At 39.1% G+C, this 25,123-nt stretch overlaps 1 protein-coding gene across 7 annotated transcripts in view; it reads left to right on the forward strand.

The window, feature by feature from the left end:
• Positions 1-25,123, forward strand: part of NRG3 (neuregulin 3) — a 1,028,669-nt gene that overhangs the window by 893,490 nt on the left and 110,056 nt on the right. For 4 of the 7 annotated variants that reach the window (XM_072756372.1, XM_072756374.1, XM_026009256.2 and 1 more), the window contains exon 4: positions 6,822-6,848. In XM_072756372.1, the coding sequence (XP_072612473.1) occupies positions 6,822-6,848 (27 nt within the window). The remainder of the gene's footprint in view (positions 1-6,821; positions 6,849-25,123) is intronic. The other 3 variants (XM_072756373.1, XM_072756376.1, XM_072756377.1) reach the window with 1 other exon arrangement.

The raw sequence follows: 25,123 nt of genomic DNA on the forward strand, positions 1-25,123 counted from the left end.
AGCACAACACCACCAAAGAAACAAGGGCTTTAAATGATACACTGGGCCAGATGGATTTCACAGATATATACAGAATTTTGCATCCAAATGCATCTGAATACACATTCTTCTCAAGTGCACATGGAACTTTCTCCAGAATAGACCACATACTGGGTCACAAATTAGGTCTCAACCAATACCTGGGGTTGTCCCCTGCGTATTTTCACAGTGCTTTGAAAGTGCTTTGAAACTAGAACTCGATCACAAGAAGAAATTTGGAAGAAACTCAAACACTTGGAAGTTAAAGAGCATATTACTAAAAGATGAATGTGCCAACCGGGAAATTAGAGAAGAATTAGAAAGATTTATGAACTAATAAAAAATGAAGATACAACCGTTCAAAATTTTGGGGATACAGCAAAAGCAGTCCTAAGAGGGAAATACATTGCAATACCAGCCTCCCTCAAAAAATTGGAAAAAACTCAAATACACAAGCTAACCTCACATCTAAAGGAACTGTAGAAAGAACAAGTAAAACCTACACCAAGCAGAAGAAGAGAGATAATAAAGATTTGAGCAGAACTCGATTAAATAGAGACCAGAACTGTAGAACAGATAAAAAAAAAAAAAAAAAAAAAAAAACAGGAGTTGGTTCTTTGAAAGAATTAATAAGATAAATAAACTATTAGCCAGCTTTATTTAAAAAAAGACTTAAAAAATTAATAAAATCATGAATGAAAGAGGAGAGATCACAACCAATACCAAGGAAATACAAACAATTTTAAAAATGTATTATGAGCAGCTATATGCAAATAAATTAGGCAATCTAGAAGAAATGGATGCATTTCTGGAAAACCACAAACCACCAAAATTGGAACAGGAAGAAATAGAAACCTGAACAGGCCAATAACCTGGGAGGAAACTGAAGCAGTCATCGAAAACCTCCCCAAAAACAAAAGCCCAGGGCCAGATGGCTTCCCAGGGGGGATTCTATCAAACGTTTAAAGAAAAAATAATACCTATTCTACTAAAGCTGTTCTGAAGGATAGAAAGGGACAGAATACTTCCAAACTCATTTTATGAGGCCAGCATTGCCTTAATTCCAAAACCAGACAAAGACCCCACCAAAAAGGAAAATTGTAGACCAATATCCCTGATGAACATGGATGCAAAAACTCTCAACAATATACTAGCCAAGAGGATCCAACAATACATTAAGAAGATTATTCACCATGAACAAGTGGGATTTATCCCCAGGATGCAAGGCATGTTCAACGTTCATAAAATAATCAACATGATAGATCATATCAACAAGAGAAAAAACAAGAACCCCGTGATCCTCTCAATAGATGTGGCGAAAGCATTTGACAAAAACAGCATCCATTCCTGATGAAAACTCTTCAGTGTTGGGATATAGGGAACATTCCTCAGCATCTTAAAAGCCATCTATTAAAAGCCCACAGCAAATATCATTCTCAATGGGGAAAAACTGAGAGCCTTTCCCCTAAGATCAGGAACAAGACAGGGATGTCCACTCTCACCACTGCTATTCAACATAGTACTGGAAGTCCTCGCCTCAGCAATCAGACAACAAAAAGACATTAAAGGCATTCAAATTGGCAAAGAAGAAGTCAAACTCTCCCTCTTCAGAGATGACATGATGCTGTACATAGAAAACCCAAAAAACTCCACCCCAAGATTGCTAGAACTCATATAGCAATTCGGCAGTGTGGCAGGATACAAAATCAATGCCCAGAAATCAGTGGTATTTCTATACACTAACAATGAGACTGAAGAAAGAGAAATTAAGGAGTCAATCCCATTTACAATTGCACCTAAAACCATAAGATATCTAGTAATAAACCTAAGCAAAGAGGTAAAGGATCTATATCCTAACAACTACAGAATACTTCAGAAAGAAATTGAGGAAGACACAAAGAGATGGAAAAATATTCCATGTCCATTTATTGGAAGAATAAATATTGTGAAAATGTCTATGCTACCCAGGGCAATGTACACGTTCAATGCAATCCTTACCAAAATACCATGGACTTTCTTCAGAGAGTTGGAACAAATAATTTCAAGATTTGTGTGGAATCAGAAAAGACCCCAAATAACCAGGGGAATATTGAAAAAGAAAACCAGAGCTGGGGGCATCACAATGCTGGATTTCAAGTTGTACTATAAAGCCGTGATCATCAAGACAGTGTGGTACTGGCACAAAAACAGACACATAGATCAATGGAACAGAATAGAGAACCCAGAAGTGGACCCTCAACCATATGGTCAACTAATATTTGACAAAGGGTGAAAGGCTATCCACTGGAAAAAGGACAGTCTCTTCAACAAATGGTGCTGGGCAAATTGGACAGCCACATGCAGAAGAATGAAACTAGACCATTCTCTGACACCAGACACAAAGATAAACTCAAAATGGATGAAAGATCTAAATGTGAGACAAGATTCCATCAAAATCCTAGAGGAGAACACAGGCAACACCCTTTTTGAACTTGGCCACAGCAACTTCTTGCAAGATACATCCATGAAGGCAAGAGAAACAAAAGCAAAAATAAACTATTGGGACTTCATCAAGATAAGAAGCTTTTGCACAGCAAAGAAACAGTCAACAAGACTAAAAGACAACCTACAGAATGGGAGAAGATATTTGCAAATGATGTATCAGATAAAGGGCTAGTACCCAAGATCTATAAAGAACTTATTAAACTCAGCACCCAAGAAAAAAACCAATCATGAAATGGGCAGAAGACATGAACACACATTTCACCAAAGAAGACCTACACATGGCCAACAAGCACATGAGAAAATGCTCTGCATCACTTGCCATCAGGGAAACACGATGAGATCCCACCTCACACCAGTGAGAATAGTGAAAATTAACAAGACAGGAAACCACAAATGTTGGAGAGGATGTGGATAAAGGGGAACTTCTTGCACTGTTGGTGGGAATGTGAACTGGTGCAGCCACCCTGGAAAACTGCGTGGAGGTTCCTCAAAGAGTTAAAAATAGATCTGCCCTATGACCCAGCAATTGCACTGCTGGGGATTTACCCCAAAGATATAGATGCAATGAAACGCCAGGACACCTGCACCCCGATGTTTCTAGCAGCAATGTCCACAATAGCCAAACTGTGGAAGGAGCCTCGGTGTCCATTGAAAGATGATGGATAAATAATCTGTGGTCTATGTATACAATGGAATATTCCTCAGCCATTAGAAATGACAAATACCCACCATTTGCTTCAACGTGGAGGGAACTGGAGGGTATTATGCTGAGCGAAGCAAGTCAATCGGAGAAGGACTATCATTATATGGTTTCACTCATACAGGGAATGTAAGAAATAGTGAAAGGTATCATAGGGAAAAGGAGAGAAATGAGTGGGAAAAATTAGAGAGGGTGATAGAACATGAGAGACTCCTAACTCTGGGAAGTGAACAAGGGGTAGTGGAAGGGAAAGTGTGCAGGGGGATGAGTGACTGGGTGATGGGCATTGAGGGGGGCACTTAATGGGATGAGCACTGGGTGTTATGCTATATGTTGGCAAATCAAATTCCAAAAATCAAATATATATATATATATATGTATATATATATATATATATATATTTATACTGTTAAAATGATAGAAATTACATATTCTAATACATGCCATAGGGGAAATCAAATTGTTTTTGCTTATCTTTGTGGCTCCTCTTCCACCCCAGTATCTGTATAATTCTTGGCAGGTACTTTGTTGACTGAATAAATAAATGAGAAATTAATTAATTCTCATCATATTCCTCTTGATGTTGTTATGCAGGCATGAATATCCCCAGGAAGTTTATTTGCTTTAAGAAATAGCCAGCGAGGGGTGCTTGGGTGACTCAGTCAGTTAAGTCTCTGATTCTTGATTTCAGCTCAGGTCATGATCTCAGGGTTGTGGGATGGAGCCCCACGTTGGGCTCCACACTGGGCTAAGATTCTGTCTCTCCCTCTACCTCTGACCCTGCCACCCCCTTTCTCTCCCTTTCTAAAAAAAAGAGAGAGGGAGAAAGAAAAGAATGAAATAACCAGTGAAGGGTTACGAGAAATATTACTCATAATATTCTGTATATGACTCAATGGTCAAAATTAATTGATTTTCTTTCATGTTCTTTATGAATTTTCATTGATCCTTTTGTGTAAAACAAAGTACCTCAGTAGCTTTAGACCTGTAATAATGATCACAGTTTTTAGCACTTTCATTAAATGATAGAAGTGTGTGCATGTGTCTGTTGTGTTTGCTTCATGTATGCACATGAGAGAGAGCAAGATTTTAAATAATTTTTTTATTTGTATGTTTTGGTGGTGTCAATTTTCATGAATATCATTATAAAAATAAATCATTTCTTTATAAAATTCAAGAAGATAAATGCCACCTTGCTTGGTAGTATTTCTGAGAGTTACAACTCTAGTTATTAGATGTAGCTTTTCTGCTTCATTAAGAGAAGACTTCCTTAAGAAGTCCTTAAGAATTCAACTTACCTTTCAGTGTTTAGATAAATTTCAAATTGTGCTTTGTCTCTTCTCCCAGCCCTGAATTCATGGTGGCTTAAAGAATTAAGACTGCCCTCAAATTTATCAAGCTTGCCGCTCACTTCTTGGTTCAATGTGCAGACTCACCAGGCCTGATCCTCCATATGCCCTGCCCCATAGAGAGGTGGGGCAGCCCAGACTGTGAGAAAGAATGAAGAGTGATCTTTGGTTCTGTTTGCTGGCAAAACAGAGAGTAGACAAACAGCCATTTCTGAACCACCTCAGCAACCCAGGAAGGTATTGCTCAACCCGGCTGAGGGCCTAATGGCTTTCTAACTGCCCAGTCATCGACATCGTGGTCCACTACTTGAGGTGCTCTGTTCCCATATTTCTATATGCTTTCTTCTCGTGATTTCTTTCCTGCACATCCATGCTGACCATTTGCAAAAGTTTGGTTTTTGTTTTGTTTTTAATCCCAAATCTTTTTCTTTCCTTACCTTTAGTTTCATGATAGGTAATCTCACTGAAATGCCTATCCACAGCTCTACTCTCTCTCTCTCTATCAAGGTCCCCACATGCACACAATCAGGAAGTTTCTTATTCACACAACAACCCACACATGGTCTTGCAACTTTTCGAGCATCCCATTCTTTCACATGGCATATTGTTTCTCCCCAGGGCAAACCATGGGTCCTTGGCCTCTCCTGCCTGTGCGTATGTTCTGGTTTTCCATTATAGCACTATCACAGAGAATTAACAAAGCTTTGTGTCTGTGGGCTCCCTCTGGTTTCTGAATTACTTGAGAACAAAGAGACTATCTTTTCACGAAAGCGTGCTAGGCCTCTACCATAGTATACCATGAGAAGTCACAAAAACATCATGTCAAAAAAAAATAATGCATCTACTCTTAAAAAACGTTGTTATGTTCTTTCTTTATATAAAAGACATATCTCAGTTAATTACTTTAAAAATAAACTACTCCTGAGAAAATCCATGAAAACAGAAAGTAGATTAGGAGTCACCAGGGGCTTGTGTGTGTGTGTCGGTGGGTGGGGGTAGTGAGAAATTCTAGCTTTATGGGTACAACTTCTCTCTGGGGTGACAGAAAAGTTTTGGAAACACAGTGGTGATGGTTGAACAGCATTGCCAATGTAAGTAATGTCACGAAAGCGTTCCAAACAGTTAAAATGGCAAGTTTTATGTTATGTGTATTTTGCCACAATAAAATTTAAAAATGAATTATTTACAACTAGGAAAGGCACTAAGATAATCAAGATGACTGAATGCATATCTTCTAAAAAGAAAAGCTTCTTTGCTAAATAGAAAATTCAGCAAAGGAAGCCCAGTAATTAGTCTTAGAAACAAATACAATTGTAGCAATACTTTTTTTTTAATGTATTCTCATTTAAGAAATAGATTACTACAACAAAAACCAGCATTAAATAATACAGTGAATTTTAAAAGTGAACGAGCAAATAACTGAATAATTAAGAGAAAGCACCATTTAAATAAACAGACTCTATGACTGAATCCCTGGGTATAGGGCAGGCCCAGTTTGTCACTGTGACAACAGACAGACATTAGCATTTACTGGGTCAGAATGGTCAGCTGTCCACACGCATGGAAAATAGACGTGGACACATCTGTCATGCAATTTTTGATAAGAAGCACTGCCAAGTTTAATAGTCCTAAGACTGACAACCGGTCAGACAGACTGGATTTGTGCCCTGGACCTGCTGTCTTTGAGACAAGTGTAAACTTTAGTCTCACTTAATCCCAGGTTTCTCATCTAACAAATCAAAGGGGGGAAAAATTCAGTAGCTTCATTTTTGTGAAGGTGAAGAGGGCCTGGTTAAGGTGTCCTACAGAAGTTCTTTTTTTTTTTTTTTTTTTTTTTTTACGAAGTTCTTTATTGGCATATCATTAACATAGAGATCCAGATAAATTCATTTTGAACAAGTAGTTATTCTACATAAAATATGAGTTCTGAAAATAACTTTGTCAGATGTTCTTTGTGTGAATGTTTTTTTTTTTTTTACTTTTCTTCTTTCTTTTTCCTTTTTGCCAAATTTATACTTAGCATAATTGGTAGCTGATGCAGTATTATTTCATCTAAAGCTCCAGGCCATTGGGAAATACAAGTCAGTGTTCAGAGCAGCCCTACTTGTTGGCAATCGGTAAATGATCTGTCCCAAAAAAATGGTTGCTAAAATAAAGATGTATTCTTTGCCTTGAAAGGTCAGTCTTATAAGCATTGAATTCTGTGTGGATTTTTTTCTAATCTTTTCTCTTTTTCTGTTTCTCTTCCTTATATGCTGACTTTGGTGTAGCAGACCACTTGGGGATTGAATTCATGGGTAAGACGAAACAATTTGCTCCTTAAATATCCAGAAAAGCTAAGTTTCATAATGTATATAGTATTCTCCTTTGCCATCTGATTATAATTGAAATGTCTCATTATCAGATGCTGTTAGTAGTAAAAAGTGTTTTTGTCGATTTTTCACTAAGTAATGGCTCAAAATGAAAGACTTAACTACTTATCGGGGAGGCAATTGAATGTTAAGTGCAACTCTGGAATCATACAGAAGTTGGATTTGGCTCCTGGCTTTGTTTGCTCTATTTCTCAATTTTCTTATCTGTAAAATAGGGATGATAATAGTTCCTATTTCACTGCACATATAAATTGCTTAGCACAATGTCTACAAGATGGCAAACACTCAATAAATGATTGAAAAAAAATAGTGATGGCTTAGAAAATGTTAGTTTTGTTATTTTCTGCTCTAATTCCATTTCCTTTTCATGATGACTATGTTTTATACATTTTAGTATCAATCAATTTGGAGTATTGGCTATATAAACATTTCCATTTACAAAATTAAAATATTTCTGGTGAAAGCACTTGCAGTAAATGGTATGTTTTTAAAGCGGTAGGATGCCTTCCACAGGATTTATTATTTCAGGAATTATTATTATCATTATGTTCATAGATAATTACATTAAGAATTGACTATATTTTTCTGAGTCTATATTGTAAGTAAAATAAAAATAAAAAAAATTTTGAGGGTTTGATATACATCATGGTGCTAAAATGGAGGATTACTCAGGAGTTAAAGTTAGTGAAATTTAGAAAACCTAAACTTGAAATCCAAATTAATAATTCTTTGCTTCTTTGGCTTTTGTTGAATTTCAGATTTTTCTCTTATAGAATATAGATGTTAATACTTCATACTTGATTATGGTTATTATAATACTATTTATAAATTTAATTGTATTCATTTATCTATTCACTAATTCATTCAGCAAATAATTATCAAGTGCTCATTATAAGCAAAGAAAAATTGCAAAATATTAGAGATAAAATAGTAAAAATGGACCAAAAAAACCTGGTCTGATGGTACTCACAGTCTAGTAAGCTTACAGATAATAGGTAATAAACGAGTAGATATACAGTTGAGAATTTAAGATCTATTCAGGCAAGATGATCTTAGTATGAACTAGTATGATTGTGGGAGATGTGGGGAAAATGATAGATATTTAGGGCATGGTATCAACAACTATTTGAGAAGAGTTAATGTTGAAAGTTAGAAAAAGGAGATTATCGAGGATGATGCGGGGTTCATTTAGATAAAAGGTGGGCCCCATTTACCGAAAAAGAAAACTGGAAGAAGAGCAGTTTATGGGAGATGTTTTACTAGATTAGGTTTGGAAATGTTGAGTCCCAGGTACCTCTGATATATTGAGAGAAGATGTCAAGTTTGTCGTGTATTGCTGGAAGTTTTTAAGGTTGATTAGAGCTTAGTGATTCAATATTTATACTGGAATTGATCTTGCCTGTTTTGTGGTATTTTTCATTAGCATTCTATTATCTGGATGTTATATCATAGAAAAAGCAGGCAGCTCAGTTCCTATAGGCTTGAGGTTTTGCTAGAATAGGTGAGATGAAAAGTCATAAGAGCAATGAAATTCAGGATAATAATCAAATGAAGCATCATGGAATGTAAGGTAGATGTGGTAGGAAGTGACAAAAGGCTAGCTACCTGAATGTAATCAATGAGTGGTTATCCTGAGAGTATTGAAGCATGTTGTTGGCACAGAGAAGAGACTATAGTCATATGGGTCAGTGATTACAGAAAATTATGGGCAGGGTCTTGTAGAAGAATACAAATTGTTGAGAAGGATATGTGGTTTGTACTTTCCTCATTAACCACTGATGGTGAGGAAATCCGAGCATCAACAGTCACTTTGAGGATAGTAGGTACCGGGCTTAGTGGATAGAGACATTTGCCCCATTGGACTGTGGTGACTGCAGGTGTTGAGAATAGAGACTCCAGAAGTTAGTAACAGAATGACTACAGATATAGGAAACACTTACAGCCAATAGGTGGGGCTAGGGTAGCTTCAGATTCCACAAGTGGTATGGCCATGGTAAGGTAAATATAAATTACTACATTGATGTTAATTATCACTGTTAAAAAAAAATGGACCCGTTACCATCCTATTGGGCTTTTCTTGAGGACCTCCAGTGACATAGTTACCTTGTGATAACAATTTTCTATGGAATCAAGATATGCATTAAAAAATCTGTGTTCAGACAGACTACTTGTAAGTGAAAAATAATAGCTAATTAGGTTGTTCGTCTATATGAATCTTAAGACTAAGGTTATAGTAAATCTTGCAAAACTTGGTGTCAAATGATAGCTATAAAGCATCATGGGAAATGAGTTCTCAATGTATGAATATTTGATTCCAGCAGTAGCGATTGCCTTGTACAAAAGGGATTGGACAAGAAGTCAGAAGGAAATATGTAGTATGTATACAGATAATGACAACTAATGAAGGCTTGTTTGAAATGGTGAATAGGTTAGTGGATGAACTGTTTCCACAGACTTTACTAGTTCTGGACAGTGTTCACCCCACTCATATTCTCACTAAGTATGTAAAGTTCTGTTTGTTGCTTTAGGAACAAACATTTGCCAGATTTAACTTGTGATTTTAGAGTCGATAGGTAAAATTCCTTCCATTGTAGATTACATCCCAGTAATATGACGTCTCTATCATAAATACAGCTGGGAAGCAGAAATGTAGACATAGTCTCTAGAAACTTAATCATGTCAATATATTGGTGTACCTGAAGTGATCAATGCCGGTTCTCTTTTAATGAGTTCTAGAATAGCTTTCTTCTCTCAACTTTCAACATTCTTACATTGGGCAATGTGAATTTCATATTTCCCGGAGTTAAAACTCAGGTCACAAGATGATGATATGATGCAAACAGCTTTTTTCCCCAAAATCTTTGTGTTCCCAGTAGCTAAGTCTGTGTTACAGACTCAAAAACTGAATCCTTTATGCAGTTTAATAAATGCCTATTTAAAGCAGGAACTCCAAATCATACGATTCAACGAAAATCCTATTATTATTTAATCAACATACTCTTCTCACACTTACTATATGCCAGATGTATAAGATACTGAAGATACAGATATATAAGCCACATCCTTTTATGCTCAAAGCCTCCGAAACTGAAAAGAAAGAAAGAAAACTACACATAAATGAAGTAATATTAACAAGTGCTATCAAAATGACATAGGCAAGGTACAATGAAGGAAAAAAATTATTTTTTTAAAAAACATCTAAATGCATTTGGGAAACTCAGACAGCTTCCTGGGATAGGAGACATGTAAGCTGAGCACCAGCCAAAGTGGATAAACCGTATGGAGTGATGCCATAGTCCAAATCTGTCCCCGTACTGTATTGCTTCCATATTAGGATGAGCCTTGCTATTTCAGTCTGTCTGGGTACATAAGCTCCCTAGAATCACTACCTTAGAACCAAAGAAAACATATCATCTTCAGTAAAAACACTTAACCAGAAAGGCTTTCCAAGTCAGTTTTATTAATTTCAGGGGATAATTATCTTATCAAATAAGCCATGCTAAACCTAACGTCCATAAAACGGTCAACATTCCAAAGGATTTTTCCTTAATTATATTCATGAATTTTTCTTAATGATGCTTCTGGGGATGGTATAATAGAAATATCAACAACAAATACAGTCCTTGAATACAGTATCAATTTAAAATAATAAAGTTAACTGATATAAATGGGGCAGGAATTTGAAGGTATGTGAAAATATGGAATTGTGTTTGTGGAAAAAAATATGTAAAATCAGAGTTTCTATTAAATCAGTAATCAAAAATATTTCTTGAATTAATGACTTACCCTACTCATCATGCATGCATGAGGGAAAATTGAAATTTTTTTAGGTGAGATGTTCCCAGTTTTCCACAGCGGGTGAAAAGATCAGGAGATGTATTAGACACACTTCACCGTAAGCTCAAATACTCATTAAGAGATCCACCCAAACATCCAGAGGAGACAGATGGCCGAAGGGCATGTCAGATTGGCCAAATTTTGGAAAGCACATTGATCATGAAGAAGGATTTCTCATTTGAGAAATATCTGGCTACAGTGTCAGGTGCTCAATCATAGAGCATATCTCATTATATCCATTTGAGCTCTTTGTTATGCAGCTACTTCTTTGACAATGCCCTGATGCATTGGATGCTGTTGGCATCAAAGATGTTTGTATAAAAGCAGGTGCAATGCCACTTGCAAACATATTAGCAAACCACTGGGAGAGCTGAAGATTGTGTGGGAGATCTTTCATGCAAATTTCTTTCATTCTCATCTGGAAAAATAAAATGAACTCTGTCAGTTAAATGTCTTGTTTGTGATTTGACATTGTTTTAAAGATAACATAATATATTTATGCAAATTTTGATTGAGTAAACTCTAGTATAATTTGTTTTTAAATCACAGGGTTTATAGAACTTGGGAAAAGGTGATTCTTAACTAAAACCTGAAAAAGTCTCTTTAGAATAACCTCTGTATATTGAAGTTAAAAAAAAGAAAAAAGAATGAAATTCTGAGTTTGTTGTAGGAGGAGGTTTAGAAATGTGATATATTTAGACTCCATGGTCTAAAATATGTGTATAGTTTTAGAACTGATAAGGTCATTGCTTCAAATGTTCCCATATATTGAGCATCTCTAATCTGTCATGCAAAAAAAAATTGAGTATATTTTAGTAAGCACTGAAGATAAACTCCTGAGAAGTATCTAGTTTCTAATTCTGTCTGGATGATATAAAGTGGGGATATTTTCCTTAAGGCTACAATACTTATTAGGAGTGATTCAGTGTGTGTTCCTTTAAATCTAACAGGCTGGTGTGTGAGTCAGATGAGTCCATGTAAATGCTCAAATTTGTGAATTGACCTTAGTGATACAGAAGTGATGAATCCCTTTCCCTGTGCTGAAATTTCTTTTTTTTTAGATTATTTATTTATTTATTCATGAGAGACAGAGAGAGAGAGAGAGAGAGAGAAAGGCAGAGACACAGGCAGAGGGAGAAGCAGGCTCCATGCAGGGAACCCAATGTAGGACTCGATCCCAGGAACCCAGGATCAGGCCCTGGGCCGAAGTCAGGCTCTAAACCGCTGAGACCCCCGGGCGTCCCACCTATGCTGAAATTTCTGGCTTATGTAGAACAGAACTGTTTTCATTCATTTGAATATATCATGTTTCCTTATAAAACAAAATAGTAACATATGGGTTAATGCGTCTGTATATGTGTTTGTGGAGGGGGTGCAAGCAAGAATCTTTGTTTACTTTTTTGTATGGCCTCTTAAAGGCCATACAAACTATATGAGAAATTATATGTGTCAGAGTAATATGATAATGTTATTTAGTACTTGACAGGTGCCTCAAAATTTAGATCATCTCGTTGAATTAAAAAAAAAAAACAATGAATGGGATAGGAAGTCTGTATATCCTTCTCTTGTAAATGACAAAACAGCTCTGTTTAGCTGAAATATATCATTTAAGGAGCAAGGAAATGGCAAATACAGGGTTTGCATCTAAGTCAGCCTTCCTTCAGAGCTCTTGAATTCTGCTGGTGCCCAACTGCTGGGTATGACCCACAACGAGGGATTCATGATCAGAGAGGTTGTACTCTGACAATGTTTCAAGTGGCTTGAAGGTAATGTTTTCCAAAACCATGAGGTTATTATAAGAATTTGGGTAGTAATCCACATTATCCAAGCTATGAGAAAATGAAAATTGAACCAGATGCCAATCTTTAGGTTTACATTCAGAATTGGAACTGCCAGGTGCCCCAAAAGGCTCACTTGGCTGGTCATCATAGTCTCTCATAGGATAATTGACAGATATGTGTTGTATTTGAAGATTTCTCTGGTAATCACGGACTGTGTTGAATGACATTAGTCAGGTGGTCTTAACTGCTGAATGCCACTGGGGTAGAAGAGCATTATACCTTCATCTCCTCTGTTAGGAGACATTTGCCAAATGAAATAGCAAGTAGAGCCATCTCTCTAGTGACTTCCCAAGATTCTGCTTCAGAAGCATTACACAGTCTTTTTTTTTTTTTTTTAGTTATGAGATTAATTTTTTTAATAAATTAATTTTTATTGGTGTTCAATTTACCAACATACAGAAAAACACCCAGTGCTCATCCCGTCAAGTGTCCCCCTCAGTGCCGGTCACCCATTCCCCCCTACCCCCCGTCCTCCTCCCCTTCCACCACCCCTAGTTCGTTTCCCAGAGTTAGGAGTCTTTATGTTCTGTCTCCCTTCCTGATATTTCCCACACATTTCTTTTCCCTTCCCTTCTATTCCCTTTCACTATTATCTATATTCCCCAAATGCGTGAGAACATACACTGTTTGTCCTTCTCCGATTGACCTATTTCACTCAGCATAATACCCTCCAGTTCCATCCACGCTGAAGCAAATGGTGGGTATTTGTCGTTTCTAATGGCTGAGGAATATTCCATTGTATACATAAACCACATCTTCTTTATCCATTCATCTTTCGATGGACACCGAGGCTCCTTCCACAGTTTGGCTATTGTGGCCATTGCTGCTAGAAACATCGGGGTGCAGGTGTCCCGACGTTTCATTGCATCTGAATCTTTGGGGTAAATCCCCAACAGTGCAATTGCTGGGTCGTAGGGCAGGTCTATTTTTAACTCTTTGAGGAACCTCCACACAGTTTTCCAGAGTGGCTGCACCAGTTCACATTCCCACCAACAGTGTAAGAGGGTTCCCTTTTCTCCGCATCCTCTCCAACATTTGTGGTTTCCTGCCTTGTTAATTTTCCCCATTCTCACTGGTGTGAGGTGGGATCTCATTGTGGTTTTGATTTGTATTTCCCTGATGGCAAGTGATACAGAGCATTTTCTCATGTGCATGTTGGCCATGTCCATGTCTTCCTCTGTGGGATTTCTCTTCATGTCTTTTGCCCATTTCATGATTGGATTGTTTGTTTCTTTGGTATTGAGTTTAATAAGTTCTTTATAGATTTTGGAAACTAGCCCTTTATCTGATACGTCATTTGCAAATATCTTCTCCCATTCTGTAGGTTGTCTTTTAGTTTTGTTGACTGTATCCTTTGCTGTGCAAAAGCTTCTTATCTTGATGAAGTCCCAATAGTTCATTTTTGCTTTTGTTTCTTTTGCCTTCGTGGATGTATCTTGCAAGAAGTTACTGTGGCCAAGTTCAAAAAGGGTGTTGCCTGTGTTCTCCTCTAGGATTTTGATGGACTCTTGTCTCACATTTAGATCTCTCATCCATTTTGAGTTTATCTTTGTGTATGGTGAAAGAGAGTGGTCCAGTTTCATTCTTCTGCATGTGGATGTCCAATTTTCCCAGCACCATTTATTGAAGAGACTGTCTTTCTTCCAATGGATAGTCTTTCCTCCTTTATCAAATATTAGATGACCATACATTTCAGGGTCCACTTCTGGGTTCTCTATTCTGTTCCATTGATCTATGTGTCTGTTTTTGTGCCAGTACCACACTGTCTTGATGACCACAGCTTTGTAGTACAACCTGAAATCTGGCATTGTGATGCCCCCAGATATGGTTTTCTTTTTTAAAATTCCCCGGGCTATTCGGGGTCTTTTCTGATTCCACACAAATCTTAAAATAATTTGTTCTAGCTCTCTGAAGAAAGTCCATGGTATTTTGATAGGGATTGCATGAAACGTGTAAATTGCCCTGGGTAACATTGACATTTTTACAATATTAATTCTGCCAATCCATGAGCATGGAATATTTTTCCATCTCTTTGTGTCTTCCTCAATTTCTTTCAGAAGTGTTCTATAGTTTTTAGTGTATATATCCTTTACCTCTTTGGTTAGGTTTATTCCTAGGTATTTTATGCTTTTGGGTGCAATTGTAAATGGGATTGACTCCTTAATTTCTCTTTCTTCAGTCTCATTGTTAGTGTATAGAAATGCCATTGATTTCTGGGCATTGATTTTGTATCCTGCCACGCTACCAAATTGCTGTATGAGTTCTAGCAATCTTGGGGTGGAGGCTTTTGGGTTTTCTTTTTTTTTTTTTTAATTTCTATTTATTTATGATAGTCACAGAGAGAGAGAGAGAGAGAGGCAGAGACACAGGCAGAGGGAGAAGCAGGCTCCATGCACTGGGAGCCTGGCGTGGGATTCGATCCCGGGTCTCCAGGATCACGCCCTGGGCCAAAGGCAGGCGCCAAACCGCTGCGCCACCCAGGGATCGCTTTTGGGTTTTCTATGTAGAGTATCATGTCATCGGCGAAGAGGGAGAGTTTGACTTCTTCTTTGCCAATTTGAATGCCTTTAATGTCTTTTTGTTGTCTGATTGCTGAGGCGAGGACTTCCAGTACTATGTTGAATAGCAGTGGTGAGAGTGGACATCCCTGTCTTGTTCCTGATCTTAGGGGAAAGGCTCCCAGTGCTTCCCCATTGAGAATGATATTTGCTGTGGGCTTTTCGTAGATGGCTTTTAAGATGTCGAGGAAAGTTCCCTCTATCCCAACACTCTGAAGAGTTTTGATCAGGAATGGATGCTGTATTTTGTCAAATGCTTTCTCTGCATCTAATGAGAGTATCATATGGTTCTTGGTTTTTCTCTTGCTGATATGATGAATCACATTGATTGTTTTATGAGTGTTGAACCAGCCTTGTGTCCTGGGGATAAATCCTACTTGGTCATGGTGAATAATTTTCTTAATGTGTTGTTGGATCCTATTGGCTAGTATCTTGTTGAGAATTTTTGCATCCATGTTCATCAGGGATATTGGTCTGTAATTCTCCTTTTTGGTGGGGTCTTTGTCTGGTTTCAGAATTAAGGTGATGCTGGCCTCATAGAACGAATTTGGAAGTACTCCATCTCTTTCTATCTTTCCAACAGCTTTAGTAGAATAGGTATGATTTCTTCTTTAAATGTTTGATAGAATTCCCCTGGGAAGCCATCTGGCCCTGGACTCTTGTGTCTTGGGAGGTTTTTGATGACTGCTTCAATTTCCTCCCTGGTTATTGGACTGTTCAGGTTTTCTATTTCTTCCTGCTCCAGTTGTGGTAGTTTGTGGCTTTCCAGGAATGCGTCCATTTCTTTTAGATTTCCTAATTTATTGGTGTATAGCTCTTCATAATATGTTTTTAAAATTGTTTGTATTTCCTTGGTGTTGGTAGTGATCTCTCCTTTCTCATTCATGATTTTATTAATTTGAGTCTTCTCTCTCTTCTTTTTAATAAGATTGGCTAATGGTTTACCTATCTTATTAATTCTTTCAAAGAACCAACTCCTGGTTCTGTTGATCTGTTCCACAGTTCTTTTGGTCTCGATTTCATTTAGTTCTGCTCGAATTTTAATTAACTGTCTTCTTCTCCTGGGGGTGGGGTCCATTTGCTGCTTTTTCTTTAGTTCCTTTATGTGTAAGGTGAGCTTTTGTATTTGAGTTCTTTCCAGTTTTTGAATGGATGCTTGTATTGCGATGTATTTCCCCCTCAGGACTGCTTTTGCTGCATCCCAAAGATTTTGAACTGTTGTATCTTCGTTCTCATTAGTTTCCATGAATCTTTTTAATTCTTCCTTAATTTCCTGGTTGATCTTTTCATCTTTTAGCTGGATGGTCCTTAACCTCCACGTGTTTGTGGTCCTTCCAAACTTCTTGTTGTGATTTAGTTTAATTTCAAGGCATTATGGTCTGAGAATATACAGGGGACTATCCCGATCTTTTGGTATCGGTTCAGACCCGATTTGTGACCCAGTATGTGGTCTATTCTGGAGAAAGTTCCATGTGCACTTGAGAAGAATGTGTATTCAGTTGAGTTTGGATGTAAAGTTCTGTAGATATCTGTGAAATCCATCTGGTCCAGTGTATCATTTAAAGCTCTCGTTTCTTTGGAGATGTTGTGCTTAGACGACCTATCAAGGGTAGAAAGAGCTAGATTGAAGTCACCAAGTATAAGTGTATTATTATCAAAGTATTTCTTCAGTTTGGTTATTAATTGGTTTAAATATTTGGCAGCTCCCACATTCGGGGCATATATATTGAGGATTGTCAAGTCCTCTTGGTGGATAGATCCTTTGAGTATGAGATAGTGTCCCTCTTCATCTCTCCCTATAGTCTTCGGGGTAAATTTTAATTTATCTGATATGAGGATGGCTATCCCTGCTTTCTTTTGAGGACCATTTGAATGGTAAATGGTTCTCCAACCTTTTATTTTCAGGTTGTAGGTATCCTTCTGTCTAAAATGAGTCTCTTGTAGACAGCAAATAGATGGGTCCTGCTTTTTTATCCAGTCTGAAACCCTGCGCCTTTTGATGGGGTCATTAAGCCTGTTCACGTTCAGAGTTACTGTTGACAGATATGAGTTTAGTGTCATCATGATATCTATTCAGTCCTTGTTTTTGTGGATTGTTCCACTGAACTTCTTTAAGGGGAATTTTAAGAGTCCCCCTTAAAATTTCTTGCAGAGCTGGTTTGGAGGTCACATATTCTTTCAGTTCCTGCCTGTCTTGGAAGCTCTTTATCTCTCCTTCCATTTTGAATGAGAGCCTTGCTGGATAAAGTATTCTTGGTTGCATGTTCTTCTCATTTAGGACCCTGAATATATCCTGCCAGCCCTTTCTGGCCTGCCAGGTCTTTGTGGAGAGGTCTGCTGTTACCCTAATACTCCTCCCCATAAAAGTCAAGGATTTCTTGTCTCTTGCCGCTTTAAGGATCTTCTCCTTATCTTTGGAATTTGCAAGCTTCACTATTAAATGTCCAGGTGTTGAGTGGTTTTTATTGATTTTAGGGGGGAATCTCTCTATTTCCTGGATCTGAATGCCTGTTTCCCTTCCCAGATTCGGAAAGTTTTCAGCTAGGATTTGTTCCAATACATATTCTGGCCCTCTGTCCCTTTTGGCGCCCTCGGGAACCCCAATTAAACGTAGGTTTTTCTTCCCCAGGCTGTCGTTTATTTCCCTTAATCTGTCTTCATGGCCTCTTAATTGTCTGTCTCTTTTTTCCTCAGTTTCCCTCTTTGCCATCAACTTGTCCTCTATGTCACTCACTCATTCTTCCACCTCGTTAAGCCTCGTCGTTAGGACTTCTAGCTTGGATTGTATCTCATTTAACTGATTTTTCATTTCTGCCTGATTGGATCTAAATTCTGCAGTCATGAAGTCTCTTGAGTCCTTTATGCTTTTTTCTAGAGCCACTAGTAGCTGTATAATCGTGCTTCTGAATTGGCTTTCTGACATTGAATTGTAATCCAGATTTTGTAACTCTGTGGGAGAGAGGACTGTTTCTGATTCTTTCTTTTGAGGTGAGGTTTTCCTTCTAGTCATTTTGCTCAGTGCAGAGTGGCCAAAAACAAGTTGTATTGGGAAAAGGGGAAAAAGAGAGAGAAGGAAAGAAAAGAGAAAAGAAAAAAGAGAAAGAAGAAAAAAAGGGGAAAAAGAGAAAGAAAAAGAAAGGAGAAAAAAAAAGGGGGTGGGGTGGGGGAAGCAATCAGAAATCAAGAAGAAAGAAAGAAAAAAAAGCACAAAACAAAAACAAAAAAAAAAAAATCGAAAACAAAACAAAACAAAACACGGGGCAGTATCTTCCGATTCTGTATACTTTAAGTCCCTTGACTTCCCCTGGAACTGGTCCGTCCAGCTGGTCTTCTGGGGGAGGGGCCTGCTGTGCTGATTTTCAGGTGTGAGCACTTGGGGAGCTGCTCTGCCCCTGCCTGGTGCAGGGCTCAGTGGGGGTTGTTCGCCCCGTGAGGCCCCGGGAGGAAGCCACAGTGGCGGGGGCAGCTCTGGGAGCCTGGATTCAGCCCCCGCAGTAGCTCCGGGGCTCTCCGTCTGCAGGGCCTGGGGGCTACGGGGCGGGGCCGCTGATCTGCTCAGCTCGGGGCAGGAGCGTCCTTGCTGTCCTGGGCCCTCCCAGCCTCTGCCTGTCCCGGGGGAGGCCGGATCCTGGGCTGTGTCCCGGCGCCCTGTGCTCCGGGTCTGCGCTGTTGCATTCAGCTCCCGCCCCGCAGCCCCCTCCGCGGAGCTTCTTCCTCCGCCCGAGCCGCCGCCGCTGAGCTGTTCCCGGAGCCGCGCAGCCCCCTCCGCGGAGCCGCCGCCCGAGCCCCTCCGAGCTGCTCCGGGTCCCGCCGAGCGCTGCAGCCCTTAGGGAGCTCGGCGCACTCTCCCGGGGCGGGCGCAGGTGCCTGTTAGTGTCCCCGGGAGCCCGAGGGCATCCCCGCCCTCCTGGGTCCTGCTCTAACTCCCTGCAGGCCCCTTTCCGCCCGGGAAGGTCGGTGCAGCTCCTGCTCCTCCGGGACGGGGCTCTCCTGTCCTGGGGACACTCGCCCCGGCCTCAGCCCGGCTCCTCGCGGGGCCCCTCCCCCTTGGAGGCCTTTTGTGTCTTTATTTCTTTTTCCCCGTCTTCCTACCTTGATAGAAGCGCGAACTCTTCTCACTGTAGCGTTCCAGCTGGTCTCTCTTTAAATCTCAGGCCGAAGTCGTAGATTTTCAGGATGATTTGAAGGTTATCTAGGTAATTTGGTGGGGACAGGTGACTTGGGGACCCTACTCTTCCGCCGTCTTGCCCCTCCTCACAGTCTTATTTTTTAAGTTATTCTTCTCTTTGGCAATATGGCCACTCCCTCTCTCTCTTTATACGATGATTTTTTTAAAGTTTTTTTTTTTTTTTTGTAAATTTATTTTTTATTGGTGTTCAATTTGCCAACATATAGAATAACACCCAGTGCTCATCCCATCAAGTGCCCCCCTCAGGGCCTATCACCCAGTCACCCCCACCCCCCGCAACACGATGATTTTTTTTAACATAGGTTTCAGTACAAGTGCTAATAATTCAGCTCCTTGATCACAAACCCTTCCAAGTGCTTAAGTATTTTTCTCTGTTTTCCCTTTTTTCTTTTTCCTTTACTTTTTCTTTCTTTTTTTTGCCACACATGTTAGGATAATATTTTGGTATTATAAGATTTTGATAATCTGATATATATGTGATTAATCTGATATTAGTCATTAGCACATATTTTTACGTCCAGTGGTTAGAAATGAAAGTCTCTAAACAGTCATGTCCATAGGTGAAATAAATTAAGATCTGACAGAAATTTCAGAAGAGAATAAAAACTTTCAGTGGTCTTCTTTGAGGAATGGCTACAACCAAGAGATGCACTGGAAAATATGTGGATATAGTAATTGTGATTCTTACAAAGGAGAAAATGGACACTTCTGTAAATACTTTGTAGGCCAGATTCGAGAATTGGTGAATAAAATTTTATTTGCAGACACTGAGAAAAGTATTCATTGTGAAAAATTTAGAAATACAGTGCTCTTCACTGAAAGCTGACATAGGACCACTACATTTTTGCCAAGTTAATACTATAATTTTTCGTAAAGCTGCCAAATGACTAAATTAGGGGTTTTGTGTAGTCTCCAGCAAAATTTGGATAGACTTCCATGAACTTCTTTTATAATATGATGAAGCATAGATTATATCAATTTAGTGATAGGTAAATTTGGAGCAATGAAATGTTATATGTAGGATCAAGATCAGCCATGATTAGAGCTTCCTGTTACTTCTAATGCAACATTTTAATTGATAGAATAAATAAAATCATAGCTCATACACTTAAAAAGTTTTTGAACTTTTCATAAGTGGTCATCCCTATTTTATTGCACAGAGAGAATTAAGATCTAACAGAAATAACTGGATTTTTAGATTGTCAAATTAGACTCAAAAGAATGTGAGATCTTAACCAGCATCAGGTTGATTACATACATATGCCAATTAATCTATAATGTACATAAATTCATAGTAGATTCCAAAGATCTTCTTAAGTGTGCTAAAAAAGGGGGGAATCCCTGGGTGGCTCAGCGGTTGGGCGCCTGCCTTCGGCCCAGGGCTGATTCAGGGGTTCCAGGATCGAGTCCCGCATCGGGCTCCCTGCATGAAGCCTGCTTCTCCCTCTGCCCGTGTCTCTGCCTCTCTCTCTCTCTCTCTCTCTCTGTCTCTCATGAATAAATAAAATATTTTTTAAAGTGTGCTAGATAAAAAGAAACAGCAAAGATGTTCAGATTATCATTGGAAATTCCCAACGAGGTTAAAAAAACCAAATGGAGGGAGGGCCCTTGGGTGCTCAGTCTGTTAAGCAGCTGCCTTCAGCTCAGGTCATGATCCTGGGGTCCTGGGATGGAGCCTGCATGAGGGTCCCTGCTCAGTGGGGAGTCTGCTTCTCCCTCTCCCTCTGCCCCTCCCTACCTTCTTGCTTCTCTCTTTCTCTCTCTTTCAAATAAATAAAATCTTAAAAAAAAAAAAAAAAGCAAATGGACTGTTATATTCAGTTCTTCCTGACAAAGGCTTCAGAAGCCAGATGAATTTTTGCATTGGAGAGGTGACAAAAGGAGGGAAAATAATGATGGATAGAATATCAAAAAAAATAAATGCAGCAAAGTGAAGATAACCCTGGTTCTCCTCCCTCCTCCATAAGCAGAGAGGCTGCTTGGTGGGCTCACAGCAGGTGGGTCAGAATGTGTAGAGACCCTTTGGGAGCTCAGCCTTGCCACAATGGAGCCACAGCAAGACAGTAAGACAGATTCTCGAGAAGTTCACAGTTCAGCATGGGGAACAGACTTATAAACCAATTATTGCAGTTCAGTGCAAAAAAGGACTTTCACTGAAGATTTTTTGTTCTTTTTATTGTTTTGTTTTACAAAGGGCAGGCCAGGAGTTAGTTCCCAAACAGTTGCAGGATATTAACATGTGTTCCAAACTCACGCACACAACTAGGATTTGAATTCACACCCATGTGGGAAGTCGTAGGTTCTGTGCTTCTGCTGCATGATTTTACAAAGCCTTCAGTACATTTCTATCCCATCCCTAAATCTTGGAGAGAAGGTTATAGTAGACAATATTTTCTGAATATTTTTCCAGAGAAGTGTATTTCATAGAGCTAGGATTTCAGAAACCTTACTCTCATAAATCCTGGGAGAAAAGGGCACAGAGGAAGAAGCACCCACATCTCCTTGGAACATTTGGAGACATCTTTATGTGAAAGAATAAAACATATTCCTACAGCTGGGGATGGCAGAAGGAAACATGAGGGAAGGAAGAAAACAGGTAAATAAATGTGGAAGAGAACAGGGGTTTTTGAAATGGTGAGGAGTCCTGAGTGATCAGAGAAAAATGAGACACCCGAGAGAGAGTGTGGTAGGCCATGTGGTTGGTCAATTAGGTCAGAGCAAATTGTGAGGACTCTATGGCCCTTGGAAAGATGTATGATTTTATCTCCTTGTGAAAGAAAGCCTCCGGAGGTTCCAAGCAGGGAATGATCAGATTAGCTTATTCCGGCAGTGGCTGTCTGTAGAAGTTGCCTGGAGGTGTGTGCAAAACCCCAGCTAATGGGCCCAGCTCAAATTTTACTTCAAATATTCAACAAATGCTTGCTTTTTGAATAACACTGTGGGCAGTATGAAGACGAATTTCCATTTATTCTGTGTCAGGCACAGAGAAAGAGGCAAGGACGGAACACCTGGGAAGGCTGTGGGGCTAAAGAACCATGAGCAGAGCCAGGGGCACAGGAGACTTCAATCAGATATTTGAGAAAAGGGTGGGATTTCCATGGGCAGAGGAAGAAACATCCTAATAAGGATGTTAGAAAAAACAGGACCAGGGTGAGATGATTTTGCAGGGCGGGGAGGGGGAAACTGGTTATCTGCCTAGGCAATTTGCATTATAATTTAATTTAAATTACATAGAACTTTTTATTTAAAATGAAATTCAAATCATGTTAGTGTCGTAGATGCAGTTTGAGATACTGAGAATAAAGGCAGATTCTGAAGTGGGCAGAGTAACATAATTCAAGAGATCTCAGCTTTAACTTTTAGCCCAGGCACTAGACAGCTCGTTGCAAATATCAATTCCTGCTCTTAGTCTCAGATATCTGATTAGGTAGTTCTGGGGTGGACCAGGCTCCTAGTATTTGACATGATCCTGAGGTAGGAGGTCTCTGCCTATGTGGTAAGAAATTTTGACATAAAGGGCAGAGAGATTTGGTTTAATTCTGGCTCCACCATTTAGTATATGTATGACCCAGGACAAGGGATTTATCACTTCTAATCCTGGAGCTACCAGTCTGTGTAAGAGGGATGATGGCATTACCAATTTCATCGGGTTGTTGTGCAGATCTAAACACATGAAGCATATAAAGTGCTTAGCACAAATCCTAGTGCTTATTAAGTGCTAATCAAAATGAGCTGTTCTAACTCTTGTTCCTCTTGGGAGCATCTTCACTGATGAGGATTTCTGACTCATATGCTCTCCGGGGTTTGCCTTTAGGTTGTCTATATCACTCTGATTCTTCTGGAAAAAGGAAATTGAATATTAATGTCCTCTTCTTCACTATGTGCTAATTTTGTATACCTTAGAAAGTAGGAACTCTGGCATTGTCTTAGAGAGAATGGGAGCCATTTTCCAGGGCATTCCTTGGAATGTCAACTAAGTTTTTAGGATCAGCTTTCTCTAGGGTAATGTCTATGAAAGCTGGAGATCTCGTTTGAGAATTGATTCTAGAGAGCTGTCTTTATATCCTCAACCTGGTTATGTAGGCTGGCTGTGTTCCCTCCATTAATATCTCCAACAAAATCAGACACAAGTGAAGAAAGTCAAGTAAACTTTGCTTGTCCAGTTGAAGCTGCCCACTTGAATGTTACACTCACTCTTCTCAGGGGGATGTCATTCACTTTACTTCCTTGGATGAGTCTTGGAGCAAAAAATGACTCTTTTTTACTGATAAAAGCTTGCTAACACTTATAAGAAATGGAAGGAAGGGAATTAACACTTGCTAACTATTAATGTGATTGATCGGCTTGGTAGGTAATTTCACAGAAGTTACCTCATTTTGTCTTTCAAAGTTACTAGACATCTCAAATATGTGATATAGAAAATCACCATCATCTGAATGATGGAATTTTGAGTCCAGGAAAAACTGATCCTGTATTTTAGTATCCTGTGGCAATAGATACCAGATTTCAAGAGCTACTTGGTATATATTCAAGGAAGCTATCTATATTTAGACTAGTGCATCAGTGAGGCTGCCCTTCTACAAAAACACAGATGCAGGGCAAAGAAAGTTACTCTATAAAAGACTAAGGAGGTCATCTTTTCTCATCGCACACATGAAGAAACAAGGCCTAGAGGAGTAAAAACAATATGCTCAACTGATGAATTTATAATTCAGATCAAATATCTCCAGAGCTTGAACTCCTCCCATGGCCCTGCCCACCAGCATAATAGAAGATGGTATGTTGTCTGCAAATGTGATAACAGTCTCTTCACACTGCCCCTGTGCTAGGCTTCGAGCATATTGCGTCAGGGACACACACACACACACTCAAGTAGGACCTCAGCTATTGTGGGTAGGGTTGCCAGACCGAGCAAATAAAAATGCAGGACACCATACTTACATTTGAATTTCAGATAACAAATATTTAGTGTAGATATGTTGGATGAATTGTATGTGGCACATCCATATAAAAATTGTTGCTTACATAAAATTCAGGTTAATTTGGTCTTCAGCATTTTATCTGGTAACCCTGGCTTTGGGAGGTGGCCACCTTTTGATCCATTTCTGTCTCATATTTCACTCCCCATGAAAACCAAACCAATGCTGATATGAGAATCATAGCAAGATATGCAGAATTATTGAAGAGATGATCATGAGGAGCCCAAGTCAGGGTGTTTTGTGTGTCTTAGGGTAACTCCATTTGTTACACAAAGAGAATTAGGCAAAAATAATATTAAGCTGCTCTCGAATTATCTCTCGGCATCTATGGGTGTTAACATGGCCACCTGTAAACTCATTGGTTCTGGAGCTTATAAGTCCTGCTATTAGAACAATTGAGGGAGTATTGTAAAGCCAAGTTCTTGCTGTGCGTGAAATGTCTTAGCACCTCAAACATGGATGCTTCAGAAAACAAGTGGTAGTGCACTTTTGAGAAAGCAAGTAGTATTTAACTTACTGAAAGATGCAGTTGAAGGCAGTATTAATGAAGTAATCACAGCTGTGTCTTTATCTGTTCACCACCCATTCATTTTCCTATTACGTTCAAACTGCTCACTTCAGTCACAAACATGTTTTTATGAGAATGCAGGGCTTTTTGTTCCTACCGGAAGATATCCAGGTATCTATTCTCTGGAGTCATGCTGTGGAATCAAAGTGGTGGTTCAGTGATTCCACTTTTCTATTGCATGAGGAAAAGAGATGCTAAGAGAGTCAAGCAGCATGATGGAAAGCGTGT

The sequence above is a fragment of the Vulpes vulpes genome, chromosome 4 (genome assembly GCF_048418805.1).
Source record: "Vulpes vulpes isolate BD-2025 chromosome 4, VulVul3, whole genome shotgun sequence".
Lineage (NCBI taxonomy): Eukaryota > Metazoa > Chordata > Mammalia > Carnivora > Canidae > Vulpes > Vulpes vulpes.